This window comes from Peromyscus leucopus, chromosome 2 (assembly GCF_004664715.2).
Source record: "Peromyscus leucopus breed LL Stock chromosome 2, UCI_PerLeu_2.1, whole genome shotgun sequence".
Classification (NCBI taxonomy): Eukaryota; Metazoa; Chordata; class Mammalia; order Rodentia; family Cricetidae; genus Peromyscus; species Peromyscus leucopus.
In genome coordinates this window covers 44,914,649-44,940,520 of record NC_051064.1, presented here as the reverse complement: position 1 = coordinate 44,940,520, position 25,872 = coordinate 44,914,649, and the positions used below count along the sequence as shown (strand labels likewise).

Sequence of the window (25,872 nt, the reverse complement as noted above, 5' to 3'; positions counted from 1 at the left end):
CAGTGCACAGAGGGAGAAAACGTAATTTTTCTGCAGAGCAAAATGATGCTGAATGAATTACTGTCTCTATCACTTTCACTTTTTCAAGATTCTAACAACTCTGTTCTGCCACTGACCAACCAGGGGCCCAGACACTTGCTGGGGCCTCAATAGCTCCCACTGTCTACCTCCTAGAGAAGTTATAAAGATAGTAAGTATACACACACACACATAACCAGAGAAACAAGCATTTATCTGGGTTTTTACTGATGTAAACGGAAAGGACAGTGTGGAGTAACTTTTGCGTAGACAAACTAGATATAAAATGGGGGACAGAAAGAGTCTAAGCATTCCAATCTTGAACAAGTTCAACTTGAAGACCTCATAGCCCTCAGAGATTTGAGAAATTCTATAACCATGCATTTCAATGTCTCTGACATAAAGTAAAAGCTGAATATATTCTTGCCAAAGCTATGACTAGACTAGGCATGATTCAGTCTCTCTCTCACAGGCTGGCCACAAGCCTATTCTGTAGCCAAGGATGACCTTGAACTTCTAATGCTCTGGAGTGCTCCTTATTCCACAGGCATCCCATGTAGCTTTGTGTAGTCCTGGGAATCAAATCCAGGGCTTTGTGCATGCTAGGTAAGCACTCCTATCAACTGAACTAACAACTAGGATTCAGGATCCATTCACTATCCACTGGCCATCACCTTCAAGTCATTAAGTGTTTCTAACACTGGGGGTCCAGTGTTACACAGGGGTCCATGGTGGGGTCTTGTCTTATTAGATGCTATGACACACCACTCTAATGTGGGCAAGGAACAAGACCATGCTCTAGCCTGAGGAATGATCTGGACCAATTATATATACAGTGATCAACTTTCTCTTTGCTGTTCCTAACACAGTAAGAGAAATAAAGCATTATCATCATTTCTGTCCTGTGCTCAGAGGTACACATCACCCATACCAGTTCACTCCCGGAAGAAAGGAATGAAAAGACAAAGGAACTGGGATGACTGGCCACTGACTTTCCCCTTCCAGTTCTATTACCGCTGCTCACTGTTCAAGGACATTCAAGAATGTTCAATACCAAGAAACGAAAGGTTAGCACCAGGTTTATAGCATATGGCCAGCTATCTGTGAGGACAGAAGGCTTACCGGAGAACCCTGACCATTTATACACGAGGAGATGGTTATCTTAGTACTAGAACAAGTTGTATTTCTGCCTTACACAAAGTCTCTCTTGTACTGAGAGACTAGTTTAAAAAGCTATTTCTTTCCCCTCTACTTTGCCTGGCACGCATAGTCAGAGAATGCTTTGTGAGCAGAAGGAGAAGTATTCCCGGCACCATACCATAGGTTTGTGCGTCGTATGCATCACTGCCTTGCTTAATATGTTCAAACGTGTCTGAGTCTTCCACCCGAGCCTGAGGCTGGGCTGGCCCTTGCTCAGGGTTTCGGTCTGTATCCACAGTCCTCAGCCTCTTATGCACATGCTCATTGTGGTCACCCATGGAGCGTTCGTTGTCAGCCTGCCCAGGTTTCCTCTTAAAACTCTGCAGGAATTAATGAGACCATCAGAGCCTTGTCTGCAATGGCAAAACCTTCAAACAACCAATGCTCATCCACAGGGAGTAGGTTAGTTAGGGACAGCCACACAACATTGGAATTCAATACAGCTTATTAAAGGTTTTTTGTTTTTCCCTCTCTTGGAACTCAGACTGGCCTTGGATTTGCTATGTACCTAAGATAACCTTTAAACTCCTGATCCTCTTGCTTCTGCCTTCCAAATGCTGGGATACAAGGTATATGCCACCATGACTGGATCTATGATATAATTCATGACGTCAAGAAAGCAAAGAAACACACACATGGATATGTGAAAGTGGTAGCACTGACTTGCTCTGTGCAAGGTCCCTTTGGTGGTTTGGGGACAGAACAGCATGTAGGCTTTTAGGAGACCATTTGGTTTGGTTTTTGAGTATAGGAATTTCACGGGCATGAATATACTCTGTTTTACAAACTATTAAGTTTGAAAAGCAATGGGCAATATAAAGAGTAAGACTGGTTAGTTGGTGCTGGATAGCAGCACACAGATCGTAAACTCTAGAGCAGGAACAGGAAAACCCTGGGAAAACCTGATTCAGGTCTTCTCTCCAAGACTAGTCTGGTAAGGCAGTCAAGCTAGAAATGTGGCCATTTGTTGTTGTTTTTTCAATGGTTATGTGTGTGTGTTCATGTGTATGCAGAGCTCATGGAGATCAGACGAGGCATTAAGGTCCCCTGGAACTGGAGTTACAGACAGTTATGTAGGTGCTGGGACAGAACCTGGGTCCTCTGCCAGGGTAGTAAGTGCTCAACTGCTGAGACATCTCTCTAGCCCCATCAGTGGATGTTTAAACCACTTCATTTAGAGTATCTTTTCCTACCTGCCTTCATTTAAATCTAACGAAGAATGATAGAAACCTGGGTATTTTTGTTGGTGTGCTGTTGGGAGGCCAAGCGTGCAATCAAGTTGGATTCGTGTCCTTCTGCTTGGTTTGCATCCGCAGCTCCACTGCCATGTTCCTAAGAGATCCAAACCGGAAGGGAAGGAAGAAGAAGATGCTATTAAAGTAATGGTTGCTGTGCTGCACCGGGTCCCACTTCTCTCAGTGCTCACTAGTCTCAGGAGGCTAATTCCACCCTAACAAAACCCTGCTTGTGCACAGCAGCACAAAACCGAACCAATCCCAGGGCCCTGGCCTTGCTGATTGTTCCTTGTCTATGGGAACATAAGGTCTTTTTCTGAAGGCAGACAGACCAGGCTCAACTGTCAACCAGTTTATGCACCCAAGGGTTGTCACTGAATTTTTCCTGAGGCTTATTTTCCTCAAATATAAAATGTAGAAAACAGAACAGTTTCATCTATTTCTTTGAGCTATTATGAAGACTTGTTGAGCAATGAAAATGTTTAGCACCCAATGGGTACTATATGAATAATGGTAGAATGATGTAAGAAATACAGCTACTGCTGGTGAGGAACTGGCCTTGGAGCATGGACAGAACAAGTTGGTGATATTCCTTCTTCCCACAGCACACCACTGAGTGAGCCAAGTGCTGCCATTACCACTAGGCCAAGACTGAATAGTTTTCTTGTAAAATCAGAACACTGAAGCCTACTGAACAACAGGGGAAACTCAAAATACTGTTAGAGGCACAGGGGCACGAAACCCAATTTGATCTTTTTCCAAGTTCTCAAAAAACTGTAAGTCTAGTGACTTTTTTTAAGTAAGCACATCACTCAAATACAGTCTGCAGCACACATTCTTAAGTGTGTCCTGAGAAGCATATGTAAGTGGCAAGAATGGAAGATGATCCTTCAATAACAAAAGGATACAACGGAAATCACACATAAAACAACTTGCTGAAGAGAAAGAACATGCTTTTGGATAGACAGAGGCACTGGGGTGGGGCATCACCTCTTTGCCCTGCTCCTTCTCGGGCGCAGCTCCGGCTAGCTCCACAGCCTGTGCACTCTGCACACTGTCCACACCAGTCTGCCCGCAGGAGGCATGTTCCTTTCTCTCTGTGGCCTCTGGCACTTCCTCTTCAGCATCAGACTTCTCTCCTTCCTCTTCCTCTTTCTGCACAGGGAAAACAAACAAGCTCTGGGGGATGAACACAATGGTGCCCACCAGGAAGTAGGTGCCCTACTCCTTATTAAAGCAGGGGAGGTGCTGTATGGACGAGACTGGTTAAGAGACTGTAGTAATGAAGAAATATCTTAGGAAAGATTCTGCTGGAAATGAAGTGTTTTTCCTATTACGTCTAATACAGGGAAAGCTCCACATCCCACAATACCTGGGGCTGGAGGCCTTGGTCAGCAGGGCTGGCCCCACTCTCTCCACCTCCATCAGTGGCAGCCCTGTCATCGTCCTCCTCCTCCTCTCGCCGCCTCCTCCTCCTCCGAGTGCTCCTCTGCATGGTTGGCTGTATCTTTGTCTTGGTCATCAGCTCCTGTGTCCATATTCTCCTCACCTTCACCAGGGCCTTCCTCAGGCTCACATGGACTGTCACCTTCACTGGGATCAACCTCGGGCTCTTCAGTTTCACGGTCTTCCATATCTTCTTTCATGGTTTCTTCCATATCTTCTGTTTTTCCTTTGATCTCCAAAGGATTCTCTTCTGATAGAAACAACAGTTTTTAAAATTCATGATTTCTTAACTTGGGAGGTGGTTCCTCAAATGTTTTATTCAGGGCAAGAGAGCTGGCTCAGTGGTGATTAAGAGAGAGCAGTGCCCACATTTCTATGTCCTGGGTTCAATGCCCAGCACCCACATGCTGACTCACAACTGTCTATAACTGTAGTCCCACAGGATGAAATGCCATCTTCTGGCGCGCGCGCACACACACACACATACACACATACACGGACAAAATACTAATACACATACAGTACACATATAAACATATTTTAGTCTTATTTTTTAAGCTAAGCATTGGCAAGCTACAGCCCACAGGCCAAATAATAGTTTTCTACATTTCTGTCAGTGAAGTTTTCTGGGAACACAGCCAAATACATTCTGTTTATGTTTACTCCATCTATTGTTCACTGCCTACAACAGCTGTTACTCTGTAACAACAGAGCTAAGTATCTACCATCGAGATATGGACAAGGAAGCTTAAAATATTATTTGAGGAGGAACAGACATGGCTCAGCTGTAAAGACCACTGGCTACTCTTCCAGAGGACCCAGGTAAATTTCCAGCACACACATGGCAGTTCACAACCTTCTATTTTTTCTTCTTTCTTTTTGAATTTTTTGAGGCAGGGTTTCTCTGTGTAATGAATGTAACAGTCCTAGCTGTCCTGGAACTTACTAGGTAGAGCAGGCTGGCCTTGAACTCACAGAGGTCTGCCTGCCTCTGCCTCCTGTGCCTGCCACCACAGCCTTGCAACCTGCTGTAACTGCAGTTGCAGATGACCTACTGCCCTCTTCTGGCAGCAGGCCTGCATGTGGTGCAGGGACATGTGTGGGCAAATCAACGGGTGCTGAGGTTTAACCTGGGCTCTCACGCGTGCAAAGCAAGCACTTCACCAGCTGAGCCATCCCGCCCCGAGGCCCTAAGTTTTCCTGACTAGAAAGTGTTCCCTCTACTTTAGATCCTTCAGAAAGCTATCAGCCAGTAACCAGCTAATGTGACTGTTCTTTGGTTCACATATACAAGTCTAAAAGAGCCTAAATGAAATGGGTATTTAAAGGAGGGTAGCATACTTTATTCTCAGTAGTTTTAATCTTAATTTTATGTGTGCTTGGTTGCTGGTATTAGGATTAAAGTCAGATTCTAAAATTAAGTTTTTATATAAATAGTCTTAATTATTCCTTGTAACTTATTTTTTGTCTCATCATACATCTAAAAATTATACAAAATTAAACTTAGCTTTCCTAAACATGTAACTCAGTTAAATCAGCTACCTAGCATCTTTCTGTGAGGTGGATTAGCATGAGTGAGTTTCCACCTATTACCCTTAGAGGAATCTCTAGCAATGAATTGGGTAGCAGAGGCTCTAATTACTGTCACAGTGTGTGTGACTTTCTTGGGATTATTCGCTCTCACTCTCTATGATCATGACTTCATATTTTCAGAGAGCAATACAGAAGTCAACAGCTGAAACCATCATTTCTCTAGAAGAGCTGTGTAAGATCCCTGACAGACCAAGACTGCATGGTGTGCACACTGACCCACAAGGTGGGAACACAGTGATGGCTTTGGAGAAAGAGGTGTACGTGATAAAGCATCATCAGTCAACGGCAATTCAAAACGCAGATGGGATGTGACACCAGAAGAGAGAGGTGTGTTGGTCTATGTGTCGTAGGCATATTCAAACTGGAATGGAGCTAGCAAAAAGTATTTCTGACCTTGTCATGCCCCTGGCCAAAAAGACATCAGTGCTGCCCACTGCCAAAGACTTCTAGCTGTGGGCATCTTGAAGACGTACCTTCTGCTTCCTCATTGTCTGTATCCTCACCATCATTTTTGTCCTCACTGTCAAGTTTCAAGTCATCTGGAAGATCCAAGGCATCAGGTTCTGGCAGCTTTTCCTGATTGCCATGGTAAGGGTCTACCTCATTCTCATCATATTCTCTCTTTGTGACAACAGAAAAGAGCACAGGAGAGCAAACATTATTTCACGAAACCAAAGGTCATGATTTCTTTCTTAATATTACCAGCACATTTTAGTCATTTAAGAGTATTTTTCGGTCTTTCATGTTAGAATTTCAAATTTCATTTTCTGTATAGACTCTCTAAGGGTAATATGTCCTCTGTTACTTCATGTTAAAACTCCAAAACTTACATCAGCACAAACCAATAGTTAAGATATGTTCCCAAACCGAGTCCTGTGCTCATTGCATGAGTTGGCTGTTTGAAACCTGGAGCTTATGCAGGGACACTTGGCTCAGTCTGGGAGGAGGGGACTGGACCTGCCTGGACTGAGTCTACCAGGTTGATCGCAGTCCTCGGGGGAGGCTTTGCCCTGGAGGAGGTGGGAATGGGGGGTAGACTGGGAGTAAGGGGAGGGAGTGGGAGTAGGGAGAACAGGGGAACCCATGGCTGATATGTAGAACTGAATGGTATTGTAAAATAAAATAAAAGGAAAAAAAAAAAAAAAGATATGTTCCCAACTCCCTCCCCAACTATGTAGCCCAGGCTGGATGGGAACTCACAATCCTCCTGCTTAAGCCTCATGAATGCTAAGATTACAAGAGTGCATGCTACCATGTTTGGCTCTGATGCACACTCTTCTGAAGCATAGTAAAGGAACCAATGAATAGGAAGAAAAAAATGTCACAAGACACTCAAAGAACTGCGGTCTTGAGTTAGGAGAGCAAAACACTTCCAAATGTTCATTACCTCATCAATCTGCTCATTAATTTTCTCTTGGCCTTGTTCAACATCTTCAGGTTCTGATTCTTCATTCTCATCTTGATGCTTTTTATGTTTGTTTGAATTTCCAGCATCCAAACTGTCATCTTTAGCAACCAGTTCAGAATCTTCCTAAATGAAGAAAGAAAACTGTCATACATCTAAGAAACGGCTTCTGTATGGGCCAGTCCTCAGGTACAGATGACTTCTGCTGTTGGACCCACCCCATACAGATAACTGGCAGACAGGGCACTAGGTCTGCCTCAGTAGCAGCAAGAATAGGGTGGAGAGTCGGTCTGGTCGACACACCATACTCTGCTTCTGCACAGGCGCCCACCCTGCCGTTCTCAGCGAGGAGTTGGGGTGCAGCTGCATGGGGAGCACTGGCTTAGCATGGGTGTTTTTAAAGTTCCCTCCTCCACAACACCACACCACACGGGAGGACTCAGGCAGATCAGGCTGCTGCAGGTCTCAGTGTGAGCAAGAGAGGCAGAAGAGATGGAAGAAAGAGAAGAAAAACATAGAAAAGGAAAAGCAGCAGACAGCAGCAGGGCGTGGGGGAGGACCAGCTCCTCAGCTGGGGCCTGCACTCTGGGATGCGGACTCTTACTTACCTCATCCATTCCCGGTCCTGTTTCTTCAGCTTTCCCTCCATCTTCCTCATCTTCCTCATCTTCTTCCTCATCATCTCCCCAAAGCCTCTCATCTAGTTTGTCCGCTTCCTCTCCATTGAGATTGCCCATCTGTTTATCCAGGTCTCCATCTTCACTGTCAGACTTCTCATCATCCTCTTCTGAAAGGGAACATGCTAAGCTGAGTTAGGTAGACCCCTCAACCAATCCAGGTCTGCATGTGGAAAAGGCAAAGACACCTCCTGGCCAAAGTGTCATTAGGGTCTACAGAACACTATGGGAAGATGCCAAGTATTTCTACCACGTTTTGCAAATCATTTGGAAAAGGACTTTCATGTGTGAGTAAACAGTGGGAAGAACTGTTGGGATGCCTGGTTTTGATGCTGGGGAAGACATTTTACAGGATCTAGTGGCCACACTTAGGTTTAGTTACAATTTGTATCTATGAAGTGATAGACAAGTTGTAGTCCCTGATCTTCTCTTTGAACCCTTTCTATTCAACTACTTCACTGTGCATGCGATGTAGATCAACTACTGAGAACCTCTTGCCTTCATCTTTGCTCATCCTGCTTCCTTTGCTGATGGGTATATTCTTATGCATCACTGGCAATCATTCTGCATTTCCTCTACTCTAAATTACCATTCATTTCTGTAAAACCTTTGCTTAGAATAAGACACTGTAGTTCATGTTACAAGTTTCTGCTTTTGCCAGTAATTAGAGTAAGTACTGGATTACGGTCAAAGAAAAGCAATTGATGATGTGTTATAAGAATTATATTGTCATCTTATGCTAAGAGGAATACTAATAAGATGTTAACAAAACAAATGCTGATTACAGAACGCAGTATGATCTATGTGTGTGCCTATATGTCACAAATGGAAAAAACACACCAGAATTAAGTGGCTCATGTGGTGGGCTTACCAGTGTTTATTTTATTCCTTACAGTTGAGTAACAGACATCTACTGTATTTTTCCGTTATTACTGTATGTGTATGTGTGCACGCTCATGAGTGAGGTGTGGAGGTCAGGAAAACCACAGCTGTCAGTCCTTGTTTTCTACTTTATGAGACAGGGTCGATTTTTCTGCTGAATAAGGCTAGTTTGCCTGCCAGCTTCTAGAATTTTCCTGTCACTGTCTCCCATCTGCCCCTAGGAGTGCTGGGATTACAGACGCCCTTGCTGGGTTCGGGTCTCAACCCTGGTCCTCATGCTTCTAAGGCAAGTGCTTTTACTCACCAAGCCATTTCCCTTAGCTCCCTAATATTTTCATAATAATTAAGGACAAAGTCACTAAAAAAATTAACCAACAGCAAAAAACTTCTTCAAATAAATTCAGAGCCAAGCTGTCACAGTTCATCTTGCTATTCTGGATTTCTCTGCAGACCACTGAGCCACTTCATCCAACAAAATCAAGGTTGTAGCTCACTCAAAGGAGAACCTCCAAACTTGTAAATTTCTGCCTTAGGGGAGAGAGTCATGGCATCCACAGGTGCTAATGTGATCTGCAGTTAACCTGAGCAACCAGCTTGTTGCAAAAAAAACAAAACAAAACAAAACAAAAACCAATAGCCTCCTTATTGTGAGATCCTACAAGTTTCTGTAGAAAATATTTCATATCCAAAAAGCAGAAAATGACACATCTCAGACCTTCTTCAAGCTCGCCATCATGCATTTTCCCATCGAAGTCTTCTGACATCTCAATGGCATTATCCTCGCCTTTAGTATCAGGTTTTGAGTTAAGGTCCTCCTTGTCCTCTTGACCCTTCTGAAATGTATCTTCTACCTTTAGGAAAAAGAGTAAGAGCACTGGTGAATGCTGTGCTTCCTGGACACTTCAATTCAAGACTGTAAGTGCCCAGGTTAGCAGTGTGAAAAAACATACCTGATCAAGACAGTCACATGTAGTAATGTATGAAGGCTTGCTTTACATTTCCAGAGTAAATCTTTATTTTATAGCTTTTTTGATCAGAGAATACAGAATTTTATTTGGGCTTTCTTTGTGAGAATTGTAAAAACAGTATCAACACACACACACACACACACACACACACACACACACACACACAAAACAAAACAAACAAGAAAACCCCCAAAACCCCAGTAACAATAACAAACATATAAAACCCCCAAATCAGTATTCCAGAGACATTTTTAAGGAATATGAATTCTTCCCAGGAGTGGTTGTTAAGTCTTGAATCACAGCACTCTCCAAAGCAGAGTTACAGGGGGATCTCTATTGAGTTTGAGGCTGGCCTAGTCTATATAGCAAGAGTTCCAGCCCAGTCAAGTCTACATTCAGAGACTTTGTCTCAATGAGAAAAGAAAAAAATCCAGCGGTGTAGTAGTATGCACCTGCTATCATAGAACTTGGGAGGATCAAGTCGGAGGTTAGCCTGGACTACCTAATAACATGGAGACTCAGCACACCCCCACATACTAGTCTTATTATCCGAATCTTTTCTCTCTGTTTTTGCCATTTTGATCTTTAAAACAAGAGCGCACAAGGGTGCACTTGGGGATAGAGAGAAGGCTCATCAGGTAAGAGAACTGGCTGCTTCTCCAGGACTTGGGTTTGATTCCCAGCTCCCATGTGGCAGCTCACAACCGCCCCATAACTTGAATTCCCGGGTATTCAGTGCCCTGTTTTGGCCCCCAAGGGCACTGTGTGCACAGACATACATGAGGCAAAACCTCCTTATACATGAAGAAAAAAATGTCTTAAAAATATTTATGTAAATTGAAATTTAACAGTTTTTAGTAACATTTTATCCTACTTAATGTTTGCAATGGATTGTACTTTGTTTCCCGTCATTTTAAATCTTAAATTTATTTTCATTTAGAGAAGTACCATGTGATTGAATTATATTAGAGAAATACAGAAAATTGAAAAAAACAATAAAAAGTAGAATGCCATCACATAAACACCAGTCTAAGTTTATTTTTAAAATTTCTTTTCAGTTTTCTCTGCCAAGAAAAATAATTTGTATTAACTTAAAAAAAAAAAAAAAGTTGCCAGGCAGTGGTAGCACATGCCCTTAATCCCATTACTTGGGAGGCCAAGGCTGGCAGATTTCTGAGTTCCAGACCAATTAAGGCTACACAGCAAGACCCTGCCTCAAAATAGTTGTAATTTTATCTTAGATACAAACTTATGGTTTGATTGAGATTAGAATAGTGGCAAAAACAAAACAAAACTTTATATGCTTTCAAGTCACAGATGACTACTTTAAATGACCACTAGCAGGATAAATATATCCACATTTATGTTCTCCCAAAAGAGATATATTACAGAGCATTGCAACACAGTCTAAGAATATGAACATTCAAAAAACCCCCACAAAGTTTACAATTTCAACAAGGTTTTGTAATATATATATATATATATATTTTATTTATATATATATATATATAACTTTTTTAAAGACAGGATCTCATAGTCTAGTGTGGCCTGAAACATACTATAGGATAAGGGTGAACCTTGAACTCTTGACCCTCCTGCCTCCACCTCACAAATGCTAGCATTAAAGGCATATGCCACCACACCTGCTTTTCAATGAAAAAGACAAAATATATTATTGGCCAACACTGCCAATATTGTTTAATTTAATCATCACTTGTAATAACCAAATCTTTTTAATCTTAAAATTACTACTACCAGGACTGGTGGGATTTGACCCCTAGGACCCACATGGTAGAGAGAACCAACTCTACAACTTGTCCCTTGACCTCTTACATGTGTATGCCTCACCCCACCCCTTCACAAAATAAATAAAATGTAATTTAAAAATTAAACAAAACCAAACCAATTACCCCCAAACCCCAAAATACTCTGCAGAATTATCAGCAAATCCACATTTAAAAACAAACTGTAAAGGTCATTCTTTCCAAAACTATAATCATAACCAGGGGCTGAGTTGCAAAGGTCCTTTGGCTTTTAGGTTTTTATTTAAAGACTCACTCAAGTTTGAGTACCTCTAGGACTACACAGATCAGTCTGAGGCTACTGGCCTAGTAACAAGTTTACTAGACACTGAAGAGGAGAGTCAGCTCATGCAAGCAGTGTGAACCTACCTGTTCCTCATTTTCTATCCGGTCACTCACATCCTTCATGCCCTCGCCATCTCCGATTCCACCTCCCTCGTAGTCATGGAACTGTGTTGCTCCCTCTCCTGCTGAATCTTCCATCAATTCTTTAGGTAAGCAAAACCCCTGGAGGGGAAAAGGTTCAGCAAATGCTGTTGTAATCATGCTGGAAATGTAGTAGATTTTTGACATTCTTTTCCCTCTTGGAACTTTGTAGAGGTCTCTAGCACACAGTAATGTTAAGTTACCAAGACAAAAACATGAATGAAATGTATCAGGATAGTTAGGGTAGTTCCTTAAAAGCCACTGAACCAGAGCAGATAGGAGAGGAGACAGGCTCCGTTAAGAGTAAGTAACAAAACTGACTGATTTGGAAAGAAGCCTGGAAAGAAAGTACTAAAAGTAATGGCTGTAATCAGGAATTTTATGTAACAGAAAACATGATATTGGTCAATCCAAGGATGCAAATGCACCAAAAAAGAATAAGCTGCCAGTCATCAGAGATCCAAGATGAACAACACCAACTTTGCTATAATGAAGCAGCTTTCTGTGGACTCAAATGTTTTAATCACAACCTAAATCTATCACTGAAGCCCCGTGCCTTATCTACATTAAAGTTCAGCATCACTCAGAAAGGCTGTATGATTTGGACACTTAAGCACACTCAATTTCAAGGTGTGTACATTTTCAGAAAGCTGTCTGAAAATGGTCAAGTATCTTCCCACTGAACTACATTACCATTTTATATATATATATATATATATATATATATATATATATATATATATATATGACATAAGGTCTTAAAACTTGCAAATCCCCCTTGTCCAAAGGGGCTATCTAAAGACTGCTGCCTTCTCATACATCAGCCTTCCCTCCCTGTCAATTTGAAGTCTGCAGATATCTCTTGAGCTAGACTTACAAGATATATACATATAATATTATATACATGACACATGTCACATATATATGACATATAGGATTTCTCTGTGTAGCCCTGGCTGGCCGCAAACCCAGAGGCCTGCCTTCCAATGCTCCTGAGTGCTAAGATTGAAGGTGTGCACTACCACTGCTTGCTTTATATTTTCTAACCCTCATTTACTTCCCTGTGTGTGGAAAGAAGTTGTGTACATCCACGATGCACGTGTGGAGGTCAAACTTGCAGGAAATGGTCTCCCTTTCTACCACATGGGTTTCAGGAATTGAAGTTAGGTTGTTAGGCTTGGTGGCAAGTCCCCTCACTGGCTGAACCATCCATCTCACGTGCTTCTGAGCTAAATTATTTTAAGAGAGGTGTGTTCAGACATAGGCTGAGGATGAGTCCACACAGTATCTGAAGGAGATTCATACTCTTGGCAGAGCATACCACTATAGTAGCTCTGGTCTGGACAGCCACCAGGCTGTGCTGCTATGGAGCTCAGGCCGAGGCCTGGAGCACACAGACAGAGACAGACATCAAGGCATCTTCTACAGTGCACATTATCCTTCCATTCTCTTTTGTATAGTTTTCTTCAAGAAGTAATGAGAAAGAAGACAGATGGGCAAACATGAAGACCTATAACTCAATATACACATATTCCTCTGGATATGAGGCCTCAGGATGACTTCCCACTTTTTAACTCCAGGATTTTATAGAATACGAATTTTTAAGTGTTTAGATGCCTAGACACCTATTCTATTTGTAATCTCCTACCTCATTTATATTGTATTTAGCTGAAGAAAACTCAGGATACTTAGGAAGAAATCAAAGAAAACTTAAAACTCAAAAGTCATTTGAAGATGGTGCTCACAAAAATACAAATAACAGTAGTCAGATCTACTTGGGAAAGTATCCAACCTAAGTCCAAGAACTGTATTTCTACATATTGCCACATCTTCTGGATTTCACTGCCTCTGAATCAAGGGCAGGTCTCCACTCTCTACAATTTTGCTTCTTTTCACCTTAATGAAAGAACAACTTTCTTTTCTTTACACCAAGAGCCCCCTTTATCATTTAATCATAATCAAACAGCCTTAAGGATCTATCTTGCTCAAGAGATATCTGAAGACTTCCAATCAACAGGGAGGGAAGGCTGACCTAAGAGAAGGCAGCAGCCTTTAGATAGCCCCTTTGGTCAAGTTTTAAGACCTTAGTGGAAACCTGCTTAGCAATCAGTTTTCAGACAAAGCCCTGAACCTCAAAGAGATAGACCACCTCCTGGTATTTCTGACAGCCTACCATAAATGCCCAGCAAGCCCTGCAAAGACTTGAAATGCCTGTATGTTCCATGGCATTCCACACTGACAGTCCTTACCTTCTGGGCGAGCTCTGTGAAGGTCTGGGCAAGCACAGACAGCAGCTTGGCAGTGCTCCGGTGAGTTGCCAGAGACAGGGTCAGGAAGAAAAGGATAAGGTCTGAGAAGCTGCAGAGCATGGGGACCAGGCGCACTAGCAAGCAGCAGGACTGGCTGAAGACCTGAGACAAACAAATGCCCAGTTACACTGCTGAAGAGACATCCCCTCTGGAGATGTTCTACAACTAGACAGCATGCCACATGACTCAGGAAGGTGCTCCAAGTCGTTCATGTAAGCTGCATGTGTTTTAACCTCATCTCCTAGCTCAGAGACCTTTTCCTTACATATATTCATAAACATTCACTGTATATTCCCAGCCAATCATTTAGGTAGTTAACAGCATCAGTATCATCATTACTACTACTACTGCTACTACTATTATTGTTTTTGAGACAGGATCTTACCCTGTAGCCTAAGCTGTCCTAGAACACACCAAGTAGCCCTGGCTGGCCTTAGATTCATGGTGATTCTCTTGCTTCAGCCTCCCAAGTGCTGGGATTACAAGTGTGAGCCATGAAACACAGCACACAGCACTGTTATTACTGCCTCCTAACATGGGCGCTGGGAATCAAACCCAGGTCCTCTGACAGAGCTGTACACATTCTTAACCACCTAGCCGTCTCTTCAGCGCAGCACTTTATTTTTTTTAAAAGAAGGATTTATCGATGAATTTTACCAGTAGACCAGAGTTGGCACTCATGTAATGAAACACAGTACAACATCCTACAGAATAAGTTGCTTCTTACCAATGACACAGCTTATGCCTGATCCAGCATGTGATGGGGAAGGGACACAGGGGTATTCTGGATGGCAGCAGTTTTGCACTTATCAGAGCTTATCAATGACAAGTCCTCAGTGAGCTGGGCACCAAGGTCTGCTGAGGACCCTCCCCATGGGTGATGAAGGCCATCCTCCTCATCTACTCTGAGGAGCACTGGTCTGCTCTGAACAGTGGGTACCTTGTGCTTGGCCGTGCTGCCATCCTCACTGCAGGACTTTAGCCTCTCCAGCAGCTCTGAGACAGAAGAAATGATTTTCTGGACATGTAAAGTGCTCACACTGGCCCAGAAGTCGTCCTCTAAGAGTTTGGTTAGATGTCCTGGCTGCAGCCTCTCAAAGCCTGCCTCTTCTTTCATTTCTAACAATACAAGAAGCAAAACAAACCATTTCATATCTCTATGAAGGCTATGTCTAATATCTGTCTTTAGTTAGCCCAAGTAACAAAGCATTAATGAAATGAATCGGATTAATCTGAAGTTAATTTTCGCACAACTTCAGCCATACCATCCTCTCCTTGTGGTCTCTTTTCAGCAGGGCTGTCTTCAGCTTTCTTACTGTTTCTTTCTGCTAAGTTCTGGATGGTGCAGAGGATGGCCCGGATGGCCGTTTCTATTTGCTCTGAAAAGTCTTCAACAAAGCTTTCCTCCAACATCTGGTTTCCTAGTAAGCAACATGGTATACAGCAAAGCTGAATCTCGAGTAATACTCATTGTTAAATGGCTAAGTAAAGTACTCTATTATTTGCTAGTCCCTATAAGAAGTTGTGATGGATCCAAGGATAAAAGGGCAGATTCCTTGCCTGTTAAACTATGAAGCCCATCATTTCATATCAATGTTACAAAAAGACTACAAAAAAAGGAGGAGGAAGAGGAGGAGGAACAATAGTTATGTGGCGTGTACAAACTCTGAGTTTATCTTACATATTGGCCTCAGGCATTTCGGCCTAAGGGAAGCTGTAACAGCCTGTGCTCCTCTCGGGCACAAACCTAACAGGACAGAACAGGTCATCACCTCACTTCTAAGTTCTCACCTCCTTGCCTGTGTGAAATGAAGAGACGTGCTTTCCAGGCAGTGAAGTCATGAATGGCTTTACTAACTTCTCCTCTTAGATATTCCAGGCTTTCAACTAATGCCATTCGTGCGTCTGTTTGCTCAGCCTCTATCTCTGGAAGAATGAACAAGGACTCTAGGCCTTGCAAATGAGCTGACACTTGGGACAGGCAATTCAGCCCAGAAGAACAAACTTCAAAATCTTCCCTGCAACAGAAATATCCCATGTTGAAAGGAAGGGGCTACAGCCAACACCTCTTCCCCTCTCCCTCTAACCACAGCAAACAGGCTGTACCTCCAAGTTTACAGTCTGATGGCACCAAGTGCCGTGTATGTTTGCTGAGTAACAGGACTCTAGCACAATTCTTTTCATATTTTAGCCCAAGGCTGAAGTCTCATAAGCAAGACAGACACACTTACCATGTATGAAAGAGGGTCTCACAAGACTGCTGTCTAATTTTGTCAACACCAGCTTTCACAGTTTTAATGGTTTTCAGCAGCTCTGTCAACCCTGCAGTTGACTGCTGCCAAAGTTGATCTTGTCTCCGCATTTGGCAACCAGATGGCAGCTGACCTCTAGGTACTGGGGATGGGTAGCTCAGATCAGAGGGAAGTAAGTCTGGCATTGGCCCCGATACTGGCCCCCTGGTATCTGTTCTTCCCAGGTGGGGCACGGAAGGCTGCCCCTGCACTGGAGCATCACTGCGGCCTCCAGTTGGCCCTGCACTGGGGCAGCACTGGAGGAGCCAGGAGAGCTGCTCCAGCAGGATCTGGCTCTGCATGGCCAGGTGCTGCAGTCGTTCTGTCCACTGCTGCACACTGTCCTGAGGTGGGAAGGCCACAGGATAGACGGGAGGCCCAGTCAGCCTGCTGTGAATCTCCTGGACACAGCCGAGGAGGTTCCTGTGCAGAAGAATGTGGGGAAAGGACAATGGCATCTTCAGGTTGTTTATGAAGAGTAAATATGTATGCACACTTCTGAACAAATATGGCTTTTTCATGTAATTTCGAAGGGCTAGGGATAGAGCTCAGTGGGAGAAGACCAGTTCACCAGCAGGGGGCCAGGACTACATTTACACAGACAGACAGACAGACACAGACACACAGACACACAGACACACAGACACACACACACGGGGTAGGGGTGAGGGTCATCTGGGTATGGGAAAACAGGTAAAAAGTCTATTAAAATGCTTCCCCAAATTAAACACATTCTTCAGTCTTTCAGGAATGCCATCAAAACTCATACCATTACTAGCTGAACCTTATCTGCCAGCCAGCTAACTGGCACAGCACTGCTGTGATTTCAACTCTTACTACCTTGCAAATGTACTGTTTTGCTAAATAAGCCCCAATGAACTGAGGAAAAAACAGAAGCTCAACTGAATACAGTTTAGAAATACTGTCTCTCAGCCAAGAATCCACTCAACAGGCTGACAGCTTTCCTAGTGTCCTCATCTTTTAATTTCTGTTTCTATTTGGGGAACAAACTGCCACCTGGGGAAATCTAAAAGCCTGACAGAGGCAGACTTATCCCCAGTCCCAAAGATCAGGAAGTCCCACGACCAAGAACACAACCCTGACTTTCAGCTTATCACAGTGAAGGGCCTCATTCCAGAGCCAGCTCACAAAACTCTTCTTACTGTTTGCCTAGGCCCTGCCCTCACTCCACACTCCACTTTTCTCCAGACCACGGATAGTGCCATGGCCTGGCATCAAATGAAGCAGTAGGACCAAAAGAAACTACCTACCTCTTTGAGCAGGCTCAAACCCACTTCAGAGAGTGGAGGGTGTTCCTCTCGGCTGATCTGCACAGATCCTCCTAATTTGTGGCAACCCTTCCCGCCAGAACATACCTGAGGATGATCCACTGCTCAGTCAGTGTGGTCAGGGAGCGGCGCTGTCGGATGAGCAGCTTCATCAAGTGTGCTGAGAACCCTTTACACCTGTCAACATTACCCATGCCAATCTCCTGGCAGAGGGAAGAGAAAAAGCATGCTGAAGGCATTGCTGATAATCCCTGCCCTCCCCACACATGCACCAAACTATTTCTTCCTCAAAAAACAAATCAACAACAACAAAAACAATTATGAGTTTAATTGTTTTGCCTGCATATATGTATGTGCACCATGTATATGTCTGGAGGTCAAAAGAGGACTTCTGATACCCTGGAACTGGAGTTATAGACAGTAATGAGGCACTCACTAAGTGAGGGCTGGGTACTGAATCTGGGTCTTTTGCTCCTAACTCCTGAGCCATCTTTCAAGCCCCCCGAAGCTATTCCTCGAAACTTAGGTGAACTTATGCACATTCCGGGGGTGTGAGCAGCAGTACATCCTGTCTTCCAGCAGTCTTTCAGACTAGCTTCTAGAGATCACTGACATCAGGGGAGGAATGAGGTGTAACACCAACTATGGACAGACGTGGTCTGTTCTCAACTCACAAGAGTAAAGCTGGTCCTCTTAGCAAATGCAGTGGTGCTTACTCTAAGCTGTTCTAGGGTCTACACTATTGCACTGATTTAAAGTTAACAAGCTTGTTATTGCCTAATAAGGATGGTGACGTGATGAACCCAGCAGATGCTTTCCCCAGCCCACGTCAGTCTACCTTGACAGGAGTCGCTAGGGCTGCAGTAAGCCTGGTGTGCCGTGCAAGGGAGCGATAAAAATACTTCTGGCACCCATCCCACAAAGACGAAATTTCTGTGAGGAGCCTAGAAAAGAAATCAAGCAACTTATTGTATTAAAACCACAACAACCGCCCTCCCTGTCTTCTCTACCCTGGAGCAGCTCTCCGGCCTTGGCCCCTCCCCCTGAAAATGTATGCCTGCTCCATGGTCGTCTCCACCCACTCCCTGATCAGGAGCCTCTCAGCTGCCGAGTCTTCCGCTGTCTGCAGATGTGGACAGACCAGGGCCCCAGCGGTTTGGCAGTCCCTCGTCCTCTGGCCTCAGTCATCCCTAGCCGCAGCTTCCAAACCAGCGTTACTTCTAGGGACATGGACACAGCCGCCAAGTTCACTGGGGCTGGGGCCGCCACAGTTGGGCTGGCTGGCTCTGGGGCTGGGGTTGGGACTCTTTTGGGAGACTCATCATTGGATATGCCAGGAACCCTTCTCTGAAGCAACAGCTCTTCTCCTACACTATTCTGGGCTTTGCCCTCTCAGAGGCCATGGGGCTCTTCTGCCTAATGGTGGTGGCCTTTCTCGTCCTCTTCGCCACATGAAGCAGCTGTCTCCACTTCCACCTCCCATAGTTCTTCCATGTCCCTGTGTGTTCCTTTTCCTGTACCTCCCCAGGAAGTCTTGGGAAAGTGCTTGGCTCAGGGTTTGACAGAGAGAAGACAGATAAATAAATAAATAAATAAATAAATAAATAAATAAATAAATAAATAAATAAATAGCTAGCCACAGCAACTGCGCACTGAAGATCCCAAGGACTCAAGACTTCTGAGTACATTTAGGCGTAACCCAGAGACACCAGTTGAAATCGATGTGTCTGTGAGGAGGACACTTGGACTGGAAGCGTTACCAGCAAACAAGAAACAGCAATGGTCTGTTTTCTCCGCTGAAACCTTCACCAACTAACTTGATGATGGAAAGTATGCCTTACAAACCCCGACATCAACAGGGGCTAACCAGGTAACAAAGAACCAGGGACAGATATACACAAGATGCTAACAAGGCAGGGTTAACAGCTAACATGGCCCACACAGGTGCTGGAGAATAAAACAAACTGGAAAACACGTGTCCTGTCAAATGGAGAGGGACAACTCAGTCACAGCTACATGGGGACCAATTAAGAATGCAAGCCCATTTGGCAAGCTATCTTGAAAAACTGTAACTCTAGAAAGCTGGTCTACAACTTCCCCCTTTACAATGCTGTTCTGACTCAAAATTAAAGTCCCACAAAGACACTCAGCACTAAAACACATGCAGATCACTTAGGGATCTCTGGGTAGATGAAAACATGGGCAGCTTTTTCTCAAGGTAATCGGTTCTCAAACTGAGTATTTTAAAACTCACACACACACACACACACACACAGAGAGACAGCAAAACTATGGCCACATTCCCAGCTGTCAATCAGGTCAAGTAAGCAGGCCTCAGGGAAGCAAAGGAGCAGAGCGAGAAGACACAGGGTGAGTGAGGCTGCAGGTCAGCAGTGAAGGACACAGCACACACACCAACAGCACAGGGTGGCACACACAAGGAAAGGCAGAAGAAAAGGAACACTTCGTGTCGAGGTGCAGGTCCTTTTGTCATCTTGAACTCTCTTAGAAGCTGAGTGACTTCCTCAATGTACAATTTAAAAACCAACCAACCTGGCATCGGCCTCCCGAGTGCTGCTGACGATAGACAACGCGCTCTGGAGATCTAACGGGTGAAGGTGAAGCAACTCTTGAGGACTTTTTGAACGGGCCCAGGCAAGACCTTTTCGATACGACAGACCTAAGAAATCAACAGCACTCATTAATGCACAGTAACTCAGTGAGAAAAGGCTGTGTCCTCTAACGCCCCCTCTCATCTCATCAAAGTGAAGTCTGTGACATGTATCACCAGCAACCTGTCAGAAACATGGCTTCAGGTAGCCAGGGGTGATAGCCCAAGCCTATAATCTCAGCCCATAGGAGGGTTAAGGCAGAAAGATCATGAATGAGTGTGAGGCCAGCTTGGACTATGCAGCAGTAAAGAAATGCACCAACTAAAACAGGACCAATCCTTGCATTTTAACACGATTCCCTAAGTGACTGTTCTCTACCTATGATAGGAGAGTATAGAATACTGCTGAAAGTGGAGTATCAGTGTGGAGATACCTCACCACAAAACTTGAAAATGTGTGGGAACCAGCAGTTCACTGTAGCATCTTCCTTTGTATGCCCGGAACTCTTAGAACGACATTCCACAACTTTGTCTAGCATTTTGTTGTATATGGTTTCAGGAATTTCCCCCATGTCACCACTACCCCAAGGCTGATTACAGGGGCGGCTGGTTAAGAGTGCTTGCTGCTCTTCTTGATGATCCTCAGTTCAGTTCCTAACACCTGTACTAAGTAGCTCACAACTGTCTGTAATTCCAACTCTAGGGGAAGAGATTCATTCTCTCTTCTGGTCTCCATGAGCAGCCTCACACATCACATGTGTACATACTAAAACTTTAAAATAAAGGTAAAAGGTGGTAATTATTTTCTAGTATTTCAGAAGCTACCCTTACCAATTTTTGCAAGGTGTTTAAAGAGATCCGACAAAGCTCGGTGCTTCTGCATGAGAATGTGCTTGGCTTCTGATTGCTGCTTCTCTTTCTCAGCAGAGGGATTCACATTTAAGTTCTGCAACTCACTTACAGAGGAAATCACTTCACCTGTAGGGAAAACATAAGATCCCAAGGCCTTGTTAATGTGCAGTTTGCTCTATGTCTAGGGCCTCCTGTGGCATGGGGGCCGTAAGCACCGCTCATCTTTCTCCTGCACTTTTAACAGTCCATAGCAGCTGGCAATGGTCAATGAACTGTTTGAACTACACCTGTAAAGATGCACGGAAATGGAAAATAAAGTAACTCTTAGCTTTGTTATCTCTTTAAAATAAACCAAACCAAACCAAGGAAAACCTATGTATTTAGTAGCAACAGAGTAGTTTATTATACCATGAATTTTAATCACCCAAGGGGAATATCTGATAATTGTATTTCATTCCTTCCCTATAGCTAATATAAATTAAATGCCTTTTTAATCTATACAACTTCATAAGCACTTATCTATAGCGCTAATTCATTTATTTATTTAGGTTTTTTTTTTTTTTTTTTTTTAGGCAATTTATTTTGTTCTATTCCTTCACAGTTAATACAGAAAATACTTGGAAACATTTCCATATAATATTTGACACAGAAATCACAAATAGAAGTATACAATGTTGACAGGAGGCAGTACATTTATAATTTATAACCCCAAATGTATTTATAAATTAGAAATGGAAAGATCTACAAATGAAATTATGAAGGTTCACCAAAGTCATTTAATCTGTCAGTTTCTCATTCATTTTTATGTCTTAATAATATTCTATTGTATGAATAAGCCACATTTTATTTCTCTCCAGTATTTGATAGCTATTTGAGTTGTTTTAACTTTTTACTATTAGCAACACACTGCTGTAAACCTTCATGTACATGTTTCATAGGTGCACATTTTCAGTAGTTTGAGGTTATATTCCTAAGGGTAGAATTATTGAGTAACAGAGTAACAATGTTTTGCATTTTAACCAACCACCAGACTGTTTTGCCAAAGTGGCACACCATTTTACAATCTCACCAAATCCTTGTTTTTAAGGCTCTGATTTTTGTACAAAAGCATTCAATCATTCTGTCAGACCAAACCAGGAAAAGTAAGCTATAGTTCAGAGCTGTTTATTCCATTTACTATGCAAAGCCAATCTTGGCATTTGCAACTCTCAGCCCTTTTGAGTATTCTTGCAGTGTTCACCTTTTCCTCCACCACTTTTTTTTTCTTCTTTTTTTCTGGTTTATTTCTATCTATTACAAATGTATAAAAAAATCTTCCATCAACACTGCTGATAGCAGCAGAACCTTGAGAAATATACCTTTGGTTTGCCTCAGAAAAGGAACACATATTGTACTGTAAAGTTTATAAAATTGGCGCAAAACATTGTAATAATGTTACAATACCAGTTTTAAGAGTTCAGTGACTAATGGGGAGCCGATGGGATACATGCAGAACTGTGAAAGCGATCTCACTTAGCCAGCTGTACACGTAGACTGTAAATCTACATTCAGATCATTTCTGAACTAAGACTATCATCTCAATTTATCTGTTGAGGTCAACCAGGAAACCCTAGAATATACCTTGATTTTTGCAAAAAAAACAAAATGGGGGAGGGGTTTCTTCAGCATTTCAGTCCACGAGTAACAGTATCCTAACAGGCAAAGTGTTCTCTCACTGTCAACATAGAAGGAACTGTTGCTGGAGGTCAACTTGGGCTTTAATTTGCATTAGCACTTACATGCATAGTAGTCCAAGTTGTTAACCTTATGACTTTAAAAAGTAACTCTAAAAAAGTAAAATGGCCCTTCTTGGAAGACTAAAGAAAGATATCCAGCCACAGTTGTAAAAAGTCTCATCAAAACAATATACCCTTTTATGAATTACGCCTCAATTTAAAAAAAAAAGAAGTAGCCCCTAATAAGAAGCAGACCTGAAAAAGAAAATATAACTTAAGATATTTGAAAAAAACAAGGTGAATACAGGTTCAAAAGTAATTAAGATATATTTTCTTAAGGCTATCTAGAATTAGGCTTTAAAGAATTCTACCATTTCAAGTTTACCACTAGTTACTAGATACCTATTTACAAATAAGATGTTCACCTTTTTTGTTCCTTTATCAAGAGAAAAATCTACCTTCAGACTATGAGGGTGGTGATGGGGAAGGACTAGAAAACAAAATTCAAACAATCCCATGCAAATATCACATTTTTCAAATGGAAGAACTCCAAACTGCACTAGAAGTTCCAATCACTAAGACACTTTCCATTGAAATGATTTAAGTACAACTACATGGCACCAAGGTTTAGGCCTAATATAGGCCTGACAACCAAGTCCTTGTTTTCTGGAAGAAAGGCCTCAAAAGTCCCACTCAATTCCATATAACAATACTTCAAAGATCAATTGGGTTTTCCTTTCCTTAATATTTTTGTTTTTAACTTCTAATCCTAAAGACTAGATTAAAACTTAGCTCATTTCCCAGAAGGCATTGCTTCCCTTTGCTCTATGAAAGAGTCCACCAAGACCTCTTCCTCAAAACCATCTAGCCCCAGCCTCCAGCCTTTGCTTGTGATGCATCTTTCTCAATATCCTGAAAAGGTAATGTAGGTAAAATATGCTCATAAACATTAAAACTAGTTGTTAGAAAGACGTAACTAGCTTTATAATTTAAGTTTTAAAGCATAAATACTTGCAGCTTAATCTGCACTGACAATGATTGTCGAAACCTAGAATTCAACATTTACAAATTCTCATTCACACACACAAAACACACTATTATCACACAACTTGTGTCTTGAGAGAATCTTCTGCTTTTTAAATCTTTGGCCTCCCAGTCAATCCCAAATTCAACCAACTTTTCCGAGTTCTGGTAGTTACCTGGACCACTGAGGCATTGCCACAAGACTTCTTCTCTTTTGAAACATCTTTTTTCTCTAGATATTAGGATAGCTACACCAGCTTGTTTCTTCTGTGGTGTATGTTGGTGTGGGATTATCTATTGCTTGATTCTTCATGGATGTGTTTAGCTTCTTTGGGTTGAATTTTTCCTTCTAGTGCTTTCTGTAGGGCTGGGTTTGTAGACAGGTATTGATTAAATCTGGTTTTATCCTGGAATATTTTGTTTACTCCGCCTATGGTGATTAAGAGTTTTGCTGGGTATAATAGTCTGGGTTGGCATCCGTGGTCTCTTAGTGTCTGCATGAGATTTGTCCAAGATCTTCTAGTTTTCATAGTCTCTATTGAGTAGTCTGGTGTTATTCTGATGGGTTTACCTTTATATGTTACTTGGTCTTTTTCCTTTGCGGCTCTTAATATTTTTTCTTTGTTCTGTGTGTTTAGTGTTTTGATTATTATGTGGCGAGGGGACTTTTTTTTTGGATCCAGCCTATTTGGTGTTCTGTAAGCTTCTTGTATCTCCATAGGCATTTCTTTCTTTAGGTTAGGAAAGTTTTCTTCTATAATTTTGTTGAATATATTTTCTGTGCCTTTGAGTTGGTATTCTTCTCCTTCTTCTATCCCTATTATTCTTAGGTTTGGTCTTTTCATGGTGTCCCAAATTTCCTGGAAGTTTTGTGTTACGACTTTTTTGTCTTTAGTGTTTTCTTTGACTGACGAATCTATTTTCTCTATCGTGTCTTCAGTGTCAGAGATTCTCTGTTCCATCTCTTGCAATCGGTTGGTTATGCTTGTTTCTGTAGTTCCTGTTCGTTTTGTCAGGATTTCTATTTCCAGCATTCCCTCAGCATGTGTTTTCTTTATTGTCTCAAATTCATTTTTCAGATCTTGGAATGTTTCTTTCATCTGTTTAATTGCTTTTTCTTGGCTTGATTTGATTTCTTCCCATTTTTTGTTCGTTTTCTCTTCCATTTCTTTAAGGGAGTTTTTAATTTCCTCTCTAATGGAGTTTTTCATTTCCTCTTTAAGGGAAGTTTTTATTTCCTCTTTAAGAGAGTTTTTCATTTCCTCTTTAAGGAAAGTTTTTATTTCCTCTTTAAGGTAGTTTTTCATTTCCTCTTTAAGGAAAGTTTTTATTTCCTCATTGAGGGAATGTTTTATTTCTTCTTTAAGGGCCTCTATCATCTTCTTAAAGTCATTTTTAGGGTTGATCTCTTCTGTTTCTTCTGTCATGGTATGTTTAGGTCTTGCAGGTGTAGAATCACTAGGTTCTGATGTTGCCATATAGGTCTTTATGTTGTTGCCTGTATTTTTGCACTGGCGTCTACTCATCTTTTCCTCTGTGCGGTGCAGGTGGTGTCTGTGTCTGAGAGTGCCTCTCTTGTTCTAATTTTTAGTCTTGGTTTAGTAGGGGTTCTTGGTTAAATTGGTGCTATTGGGCTGTTTCTTCAGGGACAGCTGATTTCAGTCGGTGAATTATATACTTATGATTCTCGTGATCTGGTTTGGTGACTGGGTAGTGCCTTCTTCTGTGTTCCCAGGTCACGTTTTGTTCATTTGTCAACTCCTCAGCTGATCTTGTTTCTTCAGACTTCAAACTGTAGGCATCTGAATCCTCTCCCAGATGGGTTTCAGCTGAGCAGGGTAGTCTCACCAACACCTCCAAGTTGTTGGGTTTCACAGGATCAGCAGTTGGGCCCTGGGTTGTCCCCAGACGGAGTGTCCAGACTAGCCCACCCACGGAGATAGCCTCTTCCCCAGGTGTTGGGGCTAGGGGTGTCCCCGTTCCAAGCTGCGTCCGCCCCTCTCTGTCCCCGGGCCTGTCCACCCCTGTGGCCCACTGCCACAGGCCCACCTGCGTCCACTTGTCTCCACCGCTGGGCCTGTATGTCCCTGTCAGCTGCCACTGGGTCTGTCTACCTCCGCGGGCAGCCAA

At 42.6% G+C, this 25,872-nt stretch overlaps 1 protein-coding gene and 1 pseudogene across 1 annotated transcript in view; one reads left to right on the top strand and one right to left on the bottom strand.

The window, feature by feature from the left end:
• The window catches only part of Mdn1 (midasin AAA ATPase 1), a 155,929-nt gene that overhangs the window by 13,595 nt on the left and 116,462 nt on the right, over nucleotides 1-25,872 (bottom strand). Inside the window, 19 exon segments of the mRNA XM_028872751.2 lie at nucleotides 1,337-1,538; nucleotides 2,449-2,550; nucleotides 3,444-3,608; nucleotides 3,826-3,915; nucleotides 3,917-4,149; nucleotides 5,966-6,113; nucleotides 6,880-7,023; nucleotides 7,506-7,684; nucleotides 9,172-9,307; nucleotides 11,596-11,733; nucleotides 13,902-14,063; nucleotides 14,902-15,080; nucleotides 15,227-15,382; nucleotides 15,753-15,979; nucleotides 16,193-16,675; nucleotides 17,629-17,744; nucleotides 18,380-18,485; nucleotides 20,095-20,221; nucleotides 20,984-21,130. Coding sequence (XP_028728584.1) covers nucleotides 1,337-1,538; nucleotides 2,449-2,550; nucleotides 3,444-3,608; nucleotides 3,826-3,915; nucleotides 3,917-4,149; nucleotides 5,966-6,113; nucleotides 6,880-7,023; nucleotides 7,506-7,684; nucleotides 9,172-9,307; nucleotides 11,596-11,733; nucleotides 13,902-14,063; nucleotides 14,902-15,080; nucleotides 15,227-15,382; nucleotides 15,753-15,979; nucleotides 16,193-16,675; nucleotides 17,629-17,744; nucleotides 18,380-18,485; nucleotides 20,095-20,221; nucleotides 20,984-21,130 — 3,240 coding nt within the window.
• On the top strand, nucleotides 18,516-18,996 carry LOC114695424 (annotated as a pseudogene).